Here is a 19029-nt window from a genome sequence, read left to right on the forward strand (position 1 = left end):
GACAATATTGGGCTTTATTTTCCACTTTTATATTATTTTTGGGACTAACCTATTAACCGGAGGCCCAGCCCAGAATTGTTGTTTTTTTTGCCTATTTCAGTGTTTCGAAGAAACGGAATATCAAACGGAGTCCAAACGGAATGAAACCTTCGAAAACATGATTTTCTCACCGAACATGATCCAGGAGACTTGGACCCTACACCAAGGCATTAGAGAGGCGGTCACGAGGGTGGGGGCCCCCCTAGGGCGTGCCCCTTGCCTCATGGGCCCCTCGATGCCCCACCGACGTACTTCTTCCTCCTATATATACCTACGTACCCCCAAACGATCAGAACAGGAGCCAAAAACCTAATTCCACCGCCGCAACTTTCTGTATCCACGAGATCCCATCTTGGGGCCTGTTCCGGAGCTCCGCCGGAGAGGGCCGTCATCACGGAGGGCTTCTACATTATCATAGCCTCTCCGATGAAGTGTGAGTAGTTTACCTCAGACCTTCGGGTCCATAGTTAGTAGCTAGATGGCTTCTTCTCTCTTTTTGGATCTCAATACAAAGTTCCCCCCCTCTCTTGTGGAGATCTATTCGATGTAATCTTCTTTTTGTGGTGTGTTTGTTGAGACCGATGAATTGCGGTTTATGATTAAGTCTATCTATGAATAATATTTGAATCTTCTCCGAATTCTTTTATGTATGATTGGTTATCTTTGCAAGTCTCTTTGAATTATCTGTTTGGTTTGGACAACTAGATTGGTAGTTCTTGCCATGGGAGAAGTGCTTAGCTTTGGGTTCGATCTTGCGTTGTCCTTTCCCAGTGACAGAAGGGGCAGCAAGGACGATTGTATTGTTGCCATCGAGGATAACAAGATGGGGTTTATTTCATATTGCATGAATTTATCTCTCTACATCATGTTATCTTGCTTAAGGCGTTACTCTGTTTTTAACTTAATACTCTAGATGCATGCTGGATAGCGGTCGATGAGTGGAGTAATAGTAATAGATGCAGAATCGTTTCGGTCCACTTGTCACGGACGTGATGCCTATATACATGATCATGCCTAGATATTCTCATAACTATACTCAATTCTGTCAATTGCTCAACAGTAATTTGTTCACCCACCATAGAATACTTATGCTCTTGAGAGAAGCCACTAGTGAAACCTATGGCCCCCGGATCTATTCTCATCATATCAATCTCCATCACTTTAATCTTGCTTTGCCTTTTACTTTGCCTTTACTTTTTACTTTGCATCTTTATACCAAAAATACCAAAAATATTATATCTATCAAATCTCACTCTCGTAAGTGACCGTGAAGGGATCGACAATCCCTAATCGCATTGGTTACGAGTAGCTATCATTTTGTGCAGGTACGAGGGACTTGAGCATGGCCTCCTACTGGATTGATACCTTGGTTCTCAAAACTGAGGGAAATACTTACGCTACTTTGCTGCATCATCCCTTCCTCTTCGGGAAAAACCAAAGCAAGCTCAAGAGGTAGCACACACCATTATGCTGTGGTGTTCCAGGTGGCATGAATTTGTGAAACTGTTCCACATTGTTTGAGTTGAAGACCAAACTCGTAACTCAAATATTCGTCTCCACGATCAGATCATAGAAACTTTATTTTCTGTTTATGATGATTTTCCACTTCACTCTGAAATTCTTTGAACTTTTCAAATGTTTCAGACTTATGTTTCATCAACTAGATATACCCATATCTGCTGAAATCATCTGTGAATGTCAGAAAATAATGATACCCGCTGTGAGCCTCAACACTCATCGAATCCCATACATCAGTATGTATTATTTCCAATAAGTCAGTTGCTCGCTCCATTGTTTCGGAGAACGGAGTCTTAGTCATCTTGCCCATGAGGCATGGTTCGCAAGCATCAAGTGATTGATAATCAAGTGATTCCAAAAGCCCATCAGCATGGAGTTTCTTCATGCGCTTTACACCAATATGACCTAAACAGCAGTGCCACAAATAAGTTACAATATCATTATTAACTTTGCATCTTTTGGCTTCAATATTATAAATATGTGTATCACTACGATCGAGATTCAATAAACCATTCACCTTGGGTGTATGACCACATAAGGTTTTATTCATTTAAACATAATAACAATTATTCTTTGACTTAAATAATAACCGTATTGCAATAAACATGATCCAATCATATTATGCTCAACGCAAACACCAAATAACATTTATTTTAGGTTCAACACTAATCTCGAAGGTAAAGGGAGTGTGCGATGGTGATCTTATCAACCTTGGAATTACTTCCAACACACATCGTCACCTCGCCCTTACCTAGTCTTTGTTTATTTTGCAACTCCCGTTTTGAGTTACTACATTTAGCAACTGAACCAGTATCAAATACCGAGGGGTTTGCTATAAACACTAGTAAAGTACACATCATGTATATCAAATATACATTTGTTCACTTTGCCATCCTTCTTATCCGCCAAGTATCTAGGGCAGTTCCACTTCCAGTGACCATTTCCTTTACAGTAGAAGCACTTAGTCTCAGGCTTAGGTCTGGACTTGGGTTTCTTCACTTGAGCAGCAACTTGCTTGTCGTTCTTCTTGAAGTTCCCCTTCTTCCCTTTGCCCTTTTCTTGAAACTAGTGGTCTTGTCAACCATCAACACTTGATGCTTTTCTTGATTTCCACCTTCGTCGATTTCAGCATCACGAAGAGCTTGGGAATCGTTTTTGTTACCCCTTGCATATTATAGTTCATCACTAAGTTCTAGTAACTTGATGATAGTGACTAGAGAACTTTGTCAATTACTATATTATATGGAAGATTAACTCCGTGGCATTCAAAACATTTTTGAAGTCCCGGTTCTAAGCCGTAAAGCATGGTGCACTAAACTATCAAGTAGTCATCATACCGAGCTTTGCCAAACGTTCATAACGTCTGCATATGCTCCTGCAATAGGTCCGTCACCTAGCGGTGCATCAAGGACATAATTCTTCTGTGCAGCAATGAGGATAATCCTCAGATCACGGATCCAATCCGCATCATTGCTACTAACATCTTTCAATTTATTTTTCTCTAGGAACATATCAAAAATAAACAGGGAATCTATGTGCGAGCTATTGATCTACAACATAGATATGCAAATACTATCAGGACTAAGTTCATGATAAATTAAAGTTCAGTTAATAAAATTATTTAAAGAACTCCCACTTAGATAGACATATCTCTAATCTCTAAGTGATCACGCGATCCATATCAACTAAACCATGTCCGATCATCACGTGAGATGGAGTAGTTTCAATGGTGAACATCACTATGTTGATCATATCTACTATATGATTCACGCTCGACCTTTTGGTCTCAGTGTTCCGAGGCCATATCTGCATATGCTAGGCTCGTCAAGTTTAACCTGAGTATTCCGCGTGTGCAACTATTTTGCACCCGTTGTATTTAAACGTAGAGCTTATCACACCCGATCATCACGTGGTGTCTCAGCACGAAGAATTTTCGCAACGGTGCATACTTAGGGAGAACACTTATACCTTGAAATTTAGTGAGAGATCATCTTATAATGCTACCGCCGATCTAAGCAAAATAAGATGCATAAAATATAAACATCACATGCAATCAAAAAATATGTGACATGATATGGCCATCATCATCTTGTGCCTTTGATCTCCATCTCCAAAGTACCGTCATGATCTCTATTGTCATCGGCATGACACCATGATCTCCATCATCTTGATCTCTATCAATGTGTCGTCATATGGTCGTCTCGCCAAATATTGATTTTGTAACTATTGCTATCGCATAGCGATAAAGTAAAACAATTGTATGAAGTTTGCATCTTATGCAATAAAGAGACAACCATAAGGCTTCAGCCAGTTGTCGATAACTTCAACAAAACATGATCATCTCATACAACAATTTATATCTTATCACGTCTTGACCATATCACATCAAAACATGCCCTGCAAAAACAAGTTAGACATCCTCTACTTTGTTGTTGCAAGTTTTACGTGGCTGCTCCGGGCTGAGCAAGAACCGTTCTTACCTACGCATCAAAACCACAACGATAGTTTGTCAAGTTGGTGTTGTTTTAACCTTCTCAAGGACCAGGCATAGCCACACTCGATTCAACTAAAGTTGGAGAAACTGACACCCGCCAGCCACCTGTGTGCAAAGCACGTCAGTAGAACCAGTCTCGCGTAAGCATACGCGTAATGTCGGTCTGGGCCGCTTCATCCAACAATACCGCCGAACCAAAGTGTGACATGATGGTAAGCAGTATGACTTGTATCGTCCACAACTCACTTGTGTTCTACTCGTGCATATAACATCTATGCATAGACTAGGCTCTAATACCACTGTTGGGGAACGTAGTAATTTCAAAAAAATTCCTACGCACACACAGGATCATGGTGATGCATAGCAACGAGAGGGGAGACTGTTGTCTACATACCCTTGTAGACCGAAAGCGAAAGCGTTAGCACAACGCGGATTTTGTAGTCATACGTCTTCACGATCCGACCGATCCAAGTACCGAACGTACGGCACCTCCGAGTTCAGCACACGTTCAGCTCGATGATGTCCCGCGAACTCCGATCCAGCAGAGCTTCACGGGAGAGTTCTATCAGCATGACGGCGTGGTGGCGGTGATGATGTTGCTACCGACGCAGGGCTTCGCCTAAGCACCCTACGATATGATCGAGGTGGAATATGGTGGAGGAGGGCTCCGCACAGGGCTAAGAGATCAAGAGATCAATTGTTGTCTCTAGAGGTACCCCTGCCCCCGTATATAAAGGACCAGGGGGAGGAGGCGGCCGGCCAGGGGAGGGCGCGCCAGGGAGGAGTCCTACTCCCACCGGGAGTAGGACTCCCTTCTTTTCCTAGTTGGAGTAGGAGGGGAAAAGGAAGGGAAGGAGAGAGAGGAAGGAAAGGGGGGCGCCGCCCCCACTCCTTGTCCAATTCGGACTAGAGGGGGAGGGGGCGCGCGGCCTGCCCTAGCCGCCCCTCCCCTTCTCCACTAAGGCCCATCTCAGCACATTAAACTCCCCGGGGGGTTCCGGTAACCCCCCGGTACTCCGGTACATGTCTGAAACTCCCCGAAACCATTTTGGTGTCCGAACATAGTCGTCCAATATATCGATCTTTATGTCTCGGCCATTTCAAGACTCCTCGTCATGTCCGTGATCACATCCGGGACTCCGAACTACCTACGGTACATCAAAATACAAAAACTCATAATACAATCGTCATCGAAACTTTAAGCGTGCGGACCCTACGGGTTCGAGAACTATGTAGACATGATCGAGACATGTCTCTGGTCAATAACCAATAGCGGAACCTGGATGCTCATATTGGCTCCTACATATTCTACGAAGATCTTTATCGGTGAAACCGCATAACAACATACGTTGTTCCCTCTGTCATCGGTATGTTACTTGCCCGAGATTCGGTCGTCGGTATCTCAATACCTAGTTCAATCTCGTTACCGGCAAGTCTCTTTACTCGTTTCGTAATGCACTATCCCGCAACTAACTCATTAGTTGCATTGCTTGCAAGGCTTATAGTGACGTGCATTACCAAGAGGGCCCAGAGATACCTCTCCGACAATCGGAGTGTCAAATCCTAATCTCGATTCATGTCAACTCAACAAGTACCATCGGAGACACCTGTAGAGCACCTTTATAATCACCCAGTTACGTTGTGACGTTTGGTAGCACACAAAGTGTTCCTCCGGTAATCTGGAGTTGCATAATCTCATAGTCATAGGAACATGTATAAGTCATGAAGAAAGCAATAGCAGTAAACTAAAACGATCAAGTGCTAAGCTAACGAAATGGGTCAAGTCAATCATATCATTCTCCTAATGATGTGATCCCGTTTATCAAATGACAACTCAAGTCTATGGTTAGGAAACACAACCATCTTTGATTAACGAGCTAGTCAAGTAGAGGCATACTAGTGATCACACTTTATTTGTCTATGTATTCACACATGTATTATGTTTCTGGTTAATACAATTCTAGCATGAATAATAAACATGTATCATGATATAAGAAAATAAATCATAACTTTATTATTGCCTCTAGGGCATATTTCCTTCAGTGGGTACCCTCGCATCAGTGGTTCGGGTGCGGGGATGTGATGGCAACTTAGGAGTTTGAGAGGAAGAGGAACGAGAGGCTGCGCAGTGCACGTGAAAAGATAAGGATCGAAAGGGTGCTCACTCAAGGACACGTGTCGCATGAGAGGTGACTGGTGGTGGATGAGTCTGGTCGGCCGATACTGATCCTTTCCCATGTATATATTGGCCGTGTCACAAAAATGTTGTATTCAAATTCGACCTACAACTCAAGAAATGAAAAAAGGTTAAATCAAATTAATGGTAGTTTTTCATATTAGGCCAGAATTTTGGCCAGTTTACATAGTAAATGTTGAATTTCTTGTTCTCATTTCTCGAGCTTTGTTTGAAAGTTATATTTGAACTTGACATGGTAATACATTATTTTAATGTAGTAAATTTATTTTAAATTTACGGACAAAGTTGTATATTCGCTTTTATGACTGGTGCATTGGAGATGCACTCGCATGCGCTTGACCTAGCGCCTACGCGAGATTTTTTTAAACCTGAACTTGTGCCTACGTGATTGAAGTCCAAGGGCGAGACAGATGGTTGCCTCGCCCGCGCGCACACTAGATGGAGTCGGTGGTGGCTCAACCCAATGGAGGCATGGTCATCATGATGATGTCACATTGACATCATGCTAAGATCGCACTAAAGTTTGTTTTTATTTATATTTTAATGAATATATTTAAAAATGTAAATTTACTTAAGAAAATTTTAAAACCATGAATTTGAAAAATGGTAACACGGTATAGAAAAATGTTTGCGATTTTCTTAAATGTTGATAGCTTTAAAAAATGTCCCAATGGATGTTTTTATGGCCCATAAACAAATATCCCATACGTGAGATATCTGGGCCATATTGAGGAGACAGTTTAAAAAATAATGACCTAGATTGCAAGTATTTGCATACGAGGTAGTAGCAGTGTCTAGTCGAAACGGTGCACAAAGTGTACAAAGGCTAGTCTGACCGGCAGCGGCACGTGAAGGGTCTCCCGAACTTTATGAAAGACGCAGTTTAGAACGGGATTTTTGGTTCTCAGGTGCTCAGCACACCAATATATGTATTGAAGGTTTTCCGATCGAGATGGTTACATTTAATTTGAAGTAAAATTGTCAAGTTGTAATACATATCTAATAGTTCACTTTGCACATTGATCTCTAGACATGCCCGGCTAGTGTCGGCGAATTGATACATAATTTGAAAGTGTGCTTCAAGTTCCGAGCTCACATGCACATGATATGAACAGTATAATTTGAAGAAATGGTAAACTAAACTATCTAATTTTTTTAACAACAAAATTGCTGAGTTTTATGCTTGCATGAAAATATTTATGATAAAATGACATTCATGGATATGTGGGAAAAAGCAAAAACAAAATCACTGCTCCAAAATACTTTTTAGAGAATCTTTTTTTCCAGACCTGCATGAATGTCATTCCATCATGAAATTTTGTACTATGTAAAACACTCCACAATGTCGTGATCCATTACAAATTTAAAATGGGCCTCTAATCTCACTCTCAAGAAAGCATGGCCGGCCTAGCGTCCGAAATCCGGGTAGTTAGATGGGCTGACACGTTTTAGCATGGCCAGGCCATGCAGCACATTGAAGTGTGGACTTCATTCTCGTGTCCAAAATTTTGCTCAAAAAGAAAAAATAAAGAGAAGAAATTTTGCTCAAAAAGAAAAAATAAAGAGAAGGAAAAAATTCGAGAGAAAGAAAACGTAAAAGAAGAGCATCATCTGACTTTTGATTCGCCACAAGCCAAACCCCACACGCTTTTGTGTCTTTGTCCGGCAAAACCGCGGCTGGCTGGACGCGAAGACCTTGATGATCCTGTTAAGCAAACTGCAAAAACGGCAAGCCTTAACTAGCAAGGCGTCGCCAGCCTTGTATGCAGTTCTTTCCGTGAGCGGAAAATAAGTATACAATGCTTTTTTATTTTTATTTGTGAGGGATAAGTATCTCTGATTTATTTTAGAGTATTTCGGTGAAGTAACTTTTTTCCTGCGAAAAGGATTCAGCCCTTGGGGTGTTTTATCTCGGTTTCTCTTTTAAGCCATTGGTCATTGTAATCCTAGCCGGTTGAGACGTTTGTTCCAAATAAAAGAATTAGCGGATGATTGTTTTGCATGTGCTATCTACTTTTCATCCGAAATCACTTCGTGCATCATGGGTACTCGACGGCCAGTATATATGAGGCACTGGTCAACCTAAAAGAAATTCCATTATGCACAATATAGCTAGGAGACCATGAGACAACATATTATATGGGGCGTGTCTGTGTCACATAGAAATCTATAATACCTAAATAGTTCATGCTTATTATATTATTTCTTTTAACGAGCAGCTTATCTACATCAACGGCACTGCCACGTCATCGTCTAGTTGGAGACTTACATGCAGGATCCACCACAGTACAAAACATACATGTTTGCTTCAGTTTCTACCGGTTGGACCCATGAGAGAGGTTCCCCACTTATCTCATCCAGGCCAGCCCATCACCCCCGCTTTTGTAGTCTTATAAACGGATGGTGGTAGAAAAGGTCCATTTTTTCCCTTCCGCAGTACCGATGCTCGACAGCCGAGCTAAAGATCGACACAGGAAAAGCAATGCAAAACATGAATGGGGTGTAGGTTGGCAATTAAAGGATAAAAACTTTGGCGGCAGCTAACACCTCGTGCACATGAAGCCTTGAAGTTTAGAAATGTATGCCACGGTCAATGAGGAAACCTTCTTGAGTGCTGACCAGGCCCCAAAACAAAGTACTAACAATAAAAACAACGAATGACATGTTGTCATTCACTCATTGCTCGAACAGGAGAGAACAACATATATGAATTCTACTAGAGCGCAAAGCGCGAGAGGCAAATAGTGCTAGAAGGACGCTATCACAACCTTTCGGTGCGAGAGCCCAATCCGTCATCGTCATCGTCATTGGCAGACATGAGGCTAGGCCGGGTGGGCATTGGTCCATTCCAATTTTGAGAAATCAATTTCTATCATCATATAGGTCCTATTTTTGCCCAAAAATAGCTTCTCAATTACCCAACACTACTCTTGCACTTATCCCCATCCGTTCATCACCCGAGCGAGAGACCTAATTCTCTTGGCCACCTCCTCCCAGGCCCCTACTCTTGTCCCTCTCCTGCTCCTCTCCCAGGAAAACGTTGGCCTGCGCTCACCTGCTCCCCTCCGCTCGCGGGCTCGCCTCGCCTTCTGCTTCAGCGAATGCTGAGGTGCCAATTTTTTTTTTGAGGAATTACCACATGTTCATTAAACAAACAAATTACAATGAGTGCATGTGTGTGTCACTCCGTGAGAAAAACAAAGGGCCTAGTGTCTTTTAGATTTGCACAAAAGGCTCCAAAATATAAATTTTAGAATTTTACTTTGGAAGATCCATATGCCCAACCCAATCATCACCCATCATCGATCACCGCCGTCACCATGGCACCACCGGAGAAAGACGCGAGCAACCCCCACACCCAGGTCTGAAAGACCTCCATTTGCAGAGTATGCTGCTTTGTGAACCGATAGGCACGCGCCACGGCATCTGCTCGGCCTCACCGCAGCCTCCGCCGCCACGCGTCCCCGTCCCGTTCGCAGCCGGCGTCCAAGTCCACCCAACATTCACGTGACGCGCGACCGATTCCGTCCACCACCACCCATTCCCAAACCTTACGACCCCACGTACCAGCGTCTCCTCTCCCGCGGCCGCTCACGAGCCCGACACCGACCGAGCCGGCTCCCCGCTATAAAGCCGCCCGTGCAGCCCACACATCCATCCCGTTTCTTTTCATCCGCATCCACACATCTCCAGAACAAGAAAAAAGATCTCCCCTTCCATTTCAATCCTACTCCTTGTCCTCCTCTCGCCGCCGGGCCAAGCGTAGCAATCGATCGGTCGCTGCTCCATCCATCCATGTCGTCTCTTGCCTTCCGCTGCGGGCTGGAGTGGGAGCTCGGCTGGCTCGGGGGCCTCTTCACGGCCGCGGAGCTGGCGGCCGCCGACCTTCTCCTGCAGCTCCGCATGCACTACGAGGCGGCCACGGCGGCGTCTACGGCCACGACCTCCTCCTCTCCCTCGAGGCGCTCGGCGAGCTCGTGCTGCGAGGACCTCGCCGTGGTTGTTGAAGAGAAGAAGGGGATCGTCGAGGAGACAGTGCCCTTGTTGTTGCGGTCGCTGGACAAGCGGGCGAGGAGGAGGTCGGCGAGTTCGTGCCTCAAGGACCTCACCGTGGTCGGCGAGGAGGAGCTGGAGCCTCCGCGGATCGCCAAGGAGACGGCGCCGTCACCGGGGTCGGCGGAGCTGGACAGGAGGGCGAGGAAGAGGTACCGCCTGCTGTCGGAGCTCTACGCCACCACGGGACCAGTGAAGGCCGCCGCTCCTGCCGCAAAGAAGAAGAGGAAGAGACACCACGACGACGAGGTACGGAGAGTACTAGAAGTTGAAAAAGGGCTTTTGTGTAATTATGTCACGGTCGTAGGGTTGTTTCCGTAGCAATCTTTTCCGAGGCGAAAGGAAAAGCGACAAACAAAGAAGAAGAAGGTGGTTAGCGTCTCCACTTTTCGAATTTGAATTTGAATTTGGGCTTCCGGGGATCTCAAACATCGGGGTCCCACCCAACTACTACTGCCTCCGTTCGAAAATATTTGTCATTAAAATGGATAAAAATAGATGTATCTAGTATTAAAATACATCTAGATACATCTTTTTTCATTCATTTTGATGACAAGTATTTCCGGACGGAGGGAGTAACTACTTTGTGCTCATCAGTGCAAATATCTTTTGGCAGTTCCCTCCTCCGTGATCTGAATTTGAATAATATGAATCTATCTCCATCCGTTTTTTAATTTCTATACACGCACACATGACCAATGGGGTTGGTGTCCAAGCGCGTGTGATCATCAATGCGAGGTCTTTGATTCGACCAAATCGGAGCTGGTCGATCCTGATGTGGGATTCGACGGCCGCCTGGGAACATAATAGGAGTACGTAACGTACGGACTCGAGTGCGTTTTGCTTGCGAGCACACGCCAATGATCTTGGCATGTGAGATTCATTGTCTAGCCAGTAGCTGTATGGCCATGCCTTATTTAGGCCAATTTTTTTGCACGAATAGGATGTAAAAAGAAGGAATGAATATAGGATTTTGATCTTGATTATCTTGGCAAGTTGAAGCAAAAGAGCAGAGTAACATATAAGACCACCGTTGATCACAAATGAACAAAGGGCTATCATTCTTATTATTATCTTTTTGCGTGAGAAAAGCGCCTGAGGATTGTATTCTTATACACAATTAAGTCTTAGATCTTATTTGATGTAAAAAAAAGGGTCTTAGATCTTACTCAGTCAGCCGACAACAAACAGTCGCTGAATAAACATTATGCATGGGCACTCTCGACGTGTCCGTTGATAGCTGATACAAAGAAACCTCAGTTGACTCGTCGGTGATATTCAGAAACGGATCGAAGCAGCGGGGCAGTTAGCTAGCTTTCTTGCTGATTTTATCAAAAGGAAAAGCTTCCTTGCTGATATGGGGGGAAGCTTGGTGGAAGCCAGTGGATGTTGAGCACGACAAGCAATACCATTCTTGGCAACAGGACACGTTGGAACTCCATAACAAACAGCGGATATATCCATGATTATAACCTCCAATGTACCCCTAATTGTATTGCATGGATTTGTGTGGACTTAAGGATGTACTCCCTTCGTTCGGAATTACTCGTCCAAAAAATAAATGTATCTAGATGTATTTTAATTGTAGGTACATCCATTTTTGTGACAAGCAATTTCGAACGGAGAGAGTACGTGCAGAGAGGCGTCCGATGTGAAGGAGACATTTAGCCACGATACTATTGGAATCTAGTTATACGCCGAGTGCCACAGACACTTGGCAAAGGGCCTATAACCGTCAGCAAAAACCTTAGCCGAGTGCTACACTCGGCAAAAGCCACCCGGCGTACACCTCTCTGGCAAACAGGAATTTGCTGTGAGCCAGGGCATGGGCACTCAGCAAAGACTTTGCCAAGAGCCAAACAGTATAATTCGGCAAAATAAAGTGACTTCCACGTCGGCTGGTTCCATCAGCTGTTTGCCGAGAGTGGCTCTTGGCAAAGATGCCACAGCCAACAGCTGGCGCATGCCACTTTGCCGAGAGTGGCTCTCGGCAAAGCCACCACAGCCAACTGCCAGCGTGCCACTTTGCCAAGAGCAGCTCTCGGCAAAGATCCGTTCCTAGACAACTTTTTACTTCTTCCTCCCTGATCCTGCTGCAAAAATTTATATACAATACACAAACAAGCATTTCAAATCTCAGTGCCTAACAACAAACTCACATAACCATTACATAAAATAGTTAACACGAACTTCTTTTGAGATCACAAGCTGGTAGCTCTTTAGTACAAATGCCTACTTACTAAACAATAAAGTGGTCAATGCATTTCTACATGCGACCACAAGATAAAAGCAACACCACAATTATCACAAATTGAAGAAGAATTATTAAGTTCTTCCATCCGCTAAACCCGATAAGCCGTTTCTGGCTAGCACATCTAGTCAACCCATCCACTGAACCCACTAATTCAGATTTTCTCTTCTGCTTAAGCACATACTGATTGTAATGATACTCTGCTTTCTCTCTGCTATTGAACGAGTCGTGGGAGCTGCCTTCATAGTAAATCACTTGTTCATTGCATTCAGACCAAGAATCGTAGACTCCTGGACATCTACCTCTGTACATCGCATGCCACTTCATCTACAATGATAGAGAAAAAAGGTAGAGAAATAATGCAAGGTTAAAAATAGCACATCATACATAATCCACGCAAGCGTTCATCACTCATACTACAATCAAAAGCATCGCAAGTGGCAATCTAAGAAGTCCATATCAGCACCTACATGACTACATCACTAAATCAACGCCAAACTATTTAGGTGGACTACTCAGAGGTGTAGTCCGTGAAACCGGTGATCGTGGAGTCAGAGGACGTCGCACTACTAGGGAAAACGTTATACACAGAACTTTAGCAGTAGCGCTTGTTAAAAGAGCACGCTACTACTAGATAGCAGTAGCGCGTGCAAAATAAGCGCGCTGCAGATGGACATATATCAGTAGCGCGTCTCACCGAAAACTCGCTACTACTAAAATTCCAATCACTTAGACGATGGGCTACACATAGTAGTAGCGATCTTCCAAAAACCACGCTACCGCTAATAAACTTATAGCAGCGCGTTTATGTGTAAATCGCTACTGCTAACGAAAAGAAAATGAAATGAAAAACGAATAGAGAAGTAAATGAAAATGAAAGAAATAGAAAAAAGAGAAAGGAAAAATATAAAATGTAAAGAAAAATAAATAAAAAAGGGAAAAAATGATGAAGACGTAGCAGTAGCGCGCTCTCTGAAACGCGCTATAGCTAACTTAGCTACAGCGCGTTTTCTGTAACGCGCTACCGTTACTTTTGACTTAAGCAAAAACGGTTTCCCCCCAGCCACCACTTCTCCCCCAAATCGATCCCTCGCTTCGCCGCCATCTCCCCCACTTCGCCGTCGCCCCCACTTCGCCGCCGTCTCCTGCCGGCGTCGACGCCGCGCTCATCCTCACGGCCGCCGCCCAAGGCCGCCCAGCCTCACCGCCGCCGCCTCTCAGGCCGCCCTCGACCTCACCGTCGCCTCCCTCGACCTCACCGCTGCCGCCCTCGAACTCACCGCCCCCGAGCCCGCCAAGACTGCCACGTCCCGATCCTGAGCCCGCCCACCCCGCCCCTACCTTCGTCGCCAAGCACCTCCCCGCCACCGTCTCTCCCCTCTCTGTAAGCCCCCCAACCCATCCTTTTTAGTTAATAGATGTTAATGTTAAGTAGTAGATAATGTTGATGTTTTTTAGTTAGGGTAATAATAGACGATGTTAAGTAGTAGATAATGTAGATGTTATTTAGTTCAGTAGGGTTTAGTTTTTGAATTGAGTTTGTTTAACTAGATGTTAATTAGGGCAGTAGGGTTTAGTTTAGAGTAAAGTTTAGTTCAGTAGTTAACTAAATATAATCTATATTTGGTTTTTGAATTGAGTTTGAGAGAGCATGTATGATTTGTGTAGATTTTCTTGAAGTGTCAAACGCTATAGGACATGCAAATTTGAAGTGGTCAGGATATATGCAAATTCCTCAATTGTGTTTGCCCATGTTTCGATTGTGCCCAAGTGGCCTTTTGTTGTTTCCAGGGAATGAAGCTGAGTGGCCTATGTTTTGCCGGAATGTTGATTCATTTCCGTTCTAGCAAATTTCAGGTTCTCGATTTGTCCACTTTTTAGCAAAGGTCATGCCGAAATTTTCTGTGAATTTCAGCATGACTTGTGCTACAAACTAGGACATATCGAGTGCCTGGGATTTGCCGCACCAGGAAGGAGTCAACGTTCCTGCAAAACATAGGCCTTTTGTATGTCATTATTCATTTCATTAGGTCTAGAATTAATTTACTAGATTTAATCGTAGGAAACAAGGCTAGCAACGATGAAGGACATGGTTCTGGTGATTGCGACGACGTCTACTGGGCGGCAGACGAATTTTTTAGCCTTGCCGACGATCAACCGGTGGCATCGGGGACTGAGACCGACACGCAGACCGGTGCTGAGACTGAGACCGGTGCTGAGACTCAGACCGGCATCGAGCCCGGCGCTGGGACTGAGACCGGCGCTGCCTCGGGGAGCGGAGCCGGTGTAGAACCGAAAGCAAAGAGGCAACGGCTTCCTAACAAACTCAAGACTACTAGACTGGTGGTCACGGAGGTGGACGACGGCAATTTTGAGCCAAAGGCGCCCGAGGAAGTGCGTCGATGCTACGGCAATCAAATAGGCTGCATCGTACGGACAACCGCCACCATCAACGATGAGAAACTACCGAAGATAGAAAATATGAGGAGCTCCCTCCTAAAGAAGTTTCACCAGATATTCTTGTTCCCGGGCCGGAATGAGAAGGATTATGAAGATCTAGATGAGGACCCGGCAATGAAGAAGATAAACAAACACGCCATGACCAAGTTTAGCAACGCGTTGGCCGCCTGGAAAAATCGAGTGAAAGCAAAGATCATCGACAAGAAGGAACCCTACTCCGAGATTGTAAAGGATAATCCGACAATCACGGAAGAGCAGTTACAAATATTCAAGGAGGCTTGCGAGGTCGAAGCTGCCAAAAAAAGTCTCAGTACATGAAGGGGCTTCAAGAGAGGAACATTGGGAGCCACCACCTCGGTAGCCGTGGTTACAGCGGAAAGAGGTCCAAATGGGCCAAGGAGGACGCGGAAGCCGTGAGTCTTGGCATCCCAGACCCCTTGGCGGATTTCACCGTCCCACAGGAGCATGACATCCTCAGGGCCCGGCACCATTGGGACCCAGTGAAGAAGGTTTACGAGACAACACCGGTCATTACGGAGTTCATGAGACTGCTGGTAATTTTAGTTTCTGATCAATTCGACTGCACACGTTATTCATATTTGTAAACGATCCTTGTGCCTTTTGCAGAGAGAGCAGCACCGGATTGAGGCCGAAAGCGACTCGCCGTCTGAGGCATTGGCGAGGCCCAAGTGGGACACTCCATTCAATCGGGCGTTGAACATATTGAAATGACAACCGGTGGATACTCGACCATTGTATGGATGCGTGCACGGTGTCGGAGACGGCGCCACGTGGAAGAAGTACTACCGTGAGACCACGGAGGAGAGAAAGGAAAGACGGAGGTTAACTGAAGAAAACATCGACAAGAAGGTTGAGATTGCGGTTGAGAAGAAATCATCTCAGACAGTCGCAACAGCGGTAGCTGCCGCAAAACAGGTGGTTGCAGATTTGTCTACTTCCTTGGTGACGGGCGTTATCACTTGGACAAGGAAAAATCTAGAAAAAAATGTAGAGGACTTTCCCCTTGCTGACTTCTTGGGGAGCAGCTCGACTAGCGTTGCGCCAGCACCAGCTCCCGCACCAGCTCCCGCACCTGCTCCTGCACCGGCTCCCGCACCGGCTCCCGCACCGGACGTGCTCGGTGGTGCTTCGTCTTTGGCTGATCTCGACGCCCTCACGGTATCTGTCACACCGGCCCCCTTCAATATAAATGTATAATCTCCCGTTTTCGTTGCCTTTCGGATGTCTCACGTCGCAGACTTTTCTTTGCAGGCCGACGAAACCCCGTGCATCATATTGTACACAATCGGCGACCAGAAGGTGGACGTGGGGAAGGCGACGATAATGAAGCCGAAGGAACCATTGTTCCACAGCCGGCCGATCCCCCCGAACGTCTTCAAGGTTTTCGTGGCTAGTGTCAAACCGGGCCACGAGAATTTGCCTCCTCCAATACTAGCGGGGGATGACGACGAGACACCGCGGCGGCTTGATGATTGTTGCAATGGGTGGGTCCTGTTGTGGCCAAAGAGTCTGCTTCGTTTGGAGGCGGCCGGGAGCACACCCACGAGCACGCAATCTCAGCAAGGTATGAACATCAACACCCCACCTACCCAATTAGCGTCAGGTGTCGGGTTGGGTGATAGCGGACGGGGTAAGGAGGAGGCTCCATTAGTCGCTGATGATGTCGCCATGGATGAAGATGAGGACGACGATGGTGCTGAACAGTATGTCTATACTGGCGCCTCCTCAGGGTTTGAGCGTCATGAGTCGGTGCCTGAATTGCCGTCTCAACGTATTATGGACGACCTTCCGGTAGTAAAGAAGTCTAGGAAGAGAGCGAGGAAAGGCAAAAAAGCTGATTCTATGATCCAGCCGCCTCAGCAGCCTCGGTTTAGGTTCACGCTAATGCGAGAGAGGGATACGAACTCATGTACTCAAAGTGATAGCTCTTCTCGCGTATATCATTGTTTAGATGGATGACGATGTATTTGCAAGTAATCGAGACTTGTATCGCTATTTTCGAGATGATGACGAGAGACCACTTTGTGTGTTGGATGATGATTATGATGATGACATGATTTGATGAGACTAATTGTATGTATATGCTATGATACATTTGTATGTGTATGATATGCTAAAGATTATTGTATAAAGCCTATTCAAATACAAAACAAATATGCAGGGAAAAAAACTAATAAAACTAGTAGTAGCGAGGGGGGGATATTTACCAGTAGCGGCGCCTTACCAGTAGAGCTTCCCAGTAAACAGCACTGCAGATAATATCAGCAGCGCCCTTTTCTAAAGAGCGCTACAGCTATTCATGTATAGCAGTAGCGTGGGACAACAGGCGCTACTGCTATACGTTAGCTGTAGCGCCTTATTAGTAGCGCCGGTCCCCGCGCTACTAATAGGACCAAAACCCGCGCTGCTGCTAGGCTTTTCCCTAGTAGTGTCGGGGCATCCCCCACGGTGGAGGACCAAGCGTCGTCGGGAATGTACGTCGGTGGACTCAATGGCGTCGAGTCGTCACACTCGTTATGTGATGGGGCCTTCTTCTCCTTGGCTGGGGGATTCTTCTTGGCCCGATCCTCAAAAAACTTTAATAGGATCAACTGCAGGTTCTTCTCAATAAGCGCCGCCAAGCGGTCCTCGGCGAGCTTCTCCTTGACCGCAGAGTCCACCTTAATGAAAGATGCGTCGGAGGAGGAAGCCATAGCCACAAAATCGATCGGTGCTAACACCTTTCATCACACAATGAAAAATAGCATAATAATCAAATACCAAAGATTACTTATAAGCAAATTAATGATGACGGACACTATCTCATGGATATTTTGACTTTCGGTGATGGTCGAGCTGGGCGAGTCCATCGTGCGTGAAAAATGTGTATCACAGGACGAACTCGCCCAGGTCGACCGCCATCGGCAAAAGATGATTTTCTTCCTCCAATAAGAACTCTCATCTCTCTCACGTATATATGGTGGAACTCTCTCTGCTGGTGGTATATATGGTGGACACTATCTCACGGATATTTCAACTTTCGGTGATGGTCGAGCTGGGCGAGTCCATCGTGCGTGACAAATGTATATCACAAGAAGAACTCGACCAGATAGACCGCCATTGTCAAAAGTCGATTTTCTTCCTCCAATAACAACTCTCATCTCTCTCACGTATATATATATATGGTGGAACTCTCTCTGATGGTGGTATATATGGTGGAGACTATCTCACGGATATTCGACTTTCGGTGATGCTCAAGCTGGGCGAATTCATTGTGTGTGACAAATGTATATCACAAGAAGAATTCGCCTAGATTGTCCGCCATCGTCAAAAGTCGATTTTTTTCCACCATATAACATCCATATGAACAACAAGAACTATTAGATGCATCAACAATTAATTATCTATACAAAAAATTAAAAATTATCTACATTCATCGATATGTCTTTGCATCCATCTATGCATTCATGCATGCATACATACATACATACATACATACATACATACATACATACATACATACATACATTGATACTTAACAAAAACTACCAAAAAATTTACTACAAAAAATTTCATGCATCAATCCATGCATTAATACATACATATATACATTCATACATCTATGCATCCATCAATCCTTGCATCCATATAAAAATCCATGCATCCATATAAAAATCCATGCATTAATACATACATATATACATTCATACATATATGCATCCATCAATCCTTGCATCCATATAAAAATCCATGCATCCATACATACACTCATGCATAAATACAAGATCGGGGAGGCGGAGGTGGTGCCGGCGGGGTTGGGGAGGGGGCGCTGGTGGGGCGGGGGCCGCCATGGGGAGGGCGCCGACCGAAGCGGGGGGGGGGGGGGGGGGAGGGGGAGGGGCGCCGGTGGGGTGTGGTGGTGCGGGACGGGGGGTGAGAAAGAGAAGAGACCGTGCGGGGGGTTAAGTGTTCGCCGACCTTTACCGAGCGTCTGTCGGTGCGGCTCTCGGTAAAGGT

At 45.2% G+C, this 19029-nt stretch overlaps 1 protein-coding gene across 1 annotated transcript; it reads left to right on the forward strand.

Moving 5' to 3' along the window:
- Positions 1-9920: 9920 nt before the first annotated feature.
- LOC147972469 (uncharacterized) lies at positions 9921-12166 on the forward strand. Its single transcript, XM_087523079.1, has one exon. It carries the CDS (start codon positions 10044-10046, stop codon positions 10620-10622), a length of 579 nt encoding a protein of 192 aa, XP_087379205.1. The 5' UTR covers positions 9921-10043; the 3' UTR covers positions 10623-12166.
- The last annotated feature ends 6863 nt before the right edge of the window (positions 12167-19029 follow it).

The sequence above is a fragment of the Triticum urartu genome, chromosome 5A (genome assembly GCF_056163025.1).
Source record: "Triticum urartu cultivar PI428250 chromosome 5A, HENAU_Tu73, whole genome shotgun sequence".
In the NCBI taxonomy this organism is placed as follows: Eukaryota; Viridiplantae; Streptophyta; class Magnoliopsida; order Poales; family Poaceae; genus Triticum; species Triticum urartu.